This window comes from Capsicum annuum, unplaced genomic scaffold (genome assembly GCF_002878395.1).
Source record: "Capsicum annuum cultivar UCD-10X-F1 unplaced genomic scaffold, UCD10Xv1.1 ctg23462, whole genome shotgun sequence".
NCBI lineage: Eukaryota > Viridiplantae > Streptophyta > Magnoliopsida > Solanales > Solanaceae > Capsicum > Capsicum annuum.
The window spans coordinates 1-1,174 of record NW_025829610.1 but is presented as its reverse complement, the minus strand read 5'-3'; the positions used below and the strand labels follow the sequence as shown (position 1 = coordinate 1,174).

Genomic DNA, 1,174 nt, shown 5'->3' with positions numbered 1-1,174 from the left:
GACCTAACGCGACTCAACTGGCAACATCGAACGTCACAAGGCCAGATTTGTCACCAAAGGTTTCACTTAAAAGGATGACATTGACTATAAAGAGACGTTTTCACCTGTCTCTAGAAAAGATTCACTAGAATTATAATGGCCTTGGTAGCTCATTATGACTTAGAGCTACATCAAATGGATGTGAAAACAGCCTTTCTGAATGGAAATTTAGAGGAAAAAGTTTATATGAATCAACCTGAGGGGTTTTCTATTAAAGGAAAGGAACACATGGTGTGTAAACTTAAGAAGTCAATATACGAACTTAAACAAGCTTCCCGACAGTGGTATCTTAAGTTTAATGAAACGACTGTCACCTTTGGATTTAAGGAAAATACTGTTGATTGGTGTATATATCTGAAGGTCAGTGGGAGTAAGTTTATTATGTTAGTCTTGTATGTTGATGACATCTTGGTTGCTACTAATGATCTTGGTTTGTTGCATGATATCAAGAAACATCTCTCTAACAACTTTGAAATGAAAGATATGGGTGAGGCATCCTATGTGATTGGAATAGAAATATTTTGAGATAGATCACAAGGATTGTTGGGATTGTCTCAGAAAACTTATATTAATAAAGTATTAGAGAGATTTAGAATGAAAAAATGCTCCTCAAGTCCCGTTCCAATTCAGAAAGGAGATAAGTTTAGTCTCAATCAATGTCCAAAGAATGACTTGGAACGAAAGCAAATGAAAGATATTCTTTATATATCAATAGTTGGGAGTCTTATGTATGCCCAAACATGTACAAGACCAGACATCAGTTTTGCTGTTGAAATGTTGGGTCGATATCAAAGTAATCTTGGAATGGATCACTGGAAGACTGCAAAGAAAGTATTGCGATACTTACAAGGAATGAAAGATCATATGCTCACTTATCAAAGATCTGATCATTTAGATGTGGTTGGATATTCAGATTCAGATTATACTGGTTGTGTGGATACAAAAAAATCCACATTTGGATATTTGTTTATATTATATGGAGGAGCAATATCATGGAAGAGTGCGAAGCAGTCTGTTATAGCTGCATCCATTATAGAAGCTGAGTTTGTGGCATGCTTTGAGGCCACAGTCTAGGCTAATTGGCTGCGAAATTTTATTTCAGGACTTAAAATAGTCGATAATATAGCCAGGCCGC

The 1,174-nt window shown here is 35.9% G+C and overlaps 1 protein-coding gene across 1 annotated transcript; it reads left to right on the top strand.

Annotated features, from left to right (window-relative positions):
- The first annotated feature begins 633 nt into the window (after nucleotides 1-633).
- LOC124890728 (secreted RxLR effector protein 161-like) lies at nucleotides 634-1,113 on the top strand. Its single transcript, XM_047402495.1, has one exon. The coding sequence runs from the start codon at nucleotides 634-636 to the stop codon at nucleotides 1,111-1,113; it is 480 nt and encodes a 159-aa protein (XP_047258451.1).
- The last annotated feature ends 61 nt before the right edge of the window (nucleotides 1,114-1,174 follow it).

Coding starts and splice junctions, on each gene's coding strand:
- LOC124890728 (XM_047402495.1), top strand. CDS start 634: ATGAAAAAATGCTCCTCAAGTCCCGTTCCAATTCAGAAAGGAGATAAG.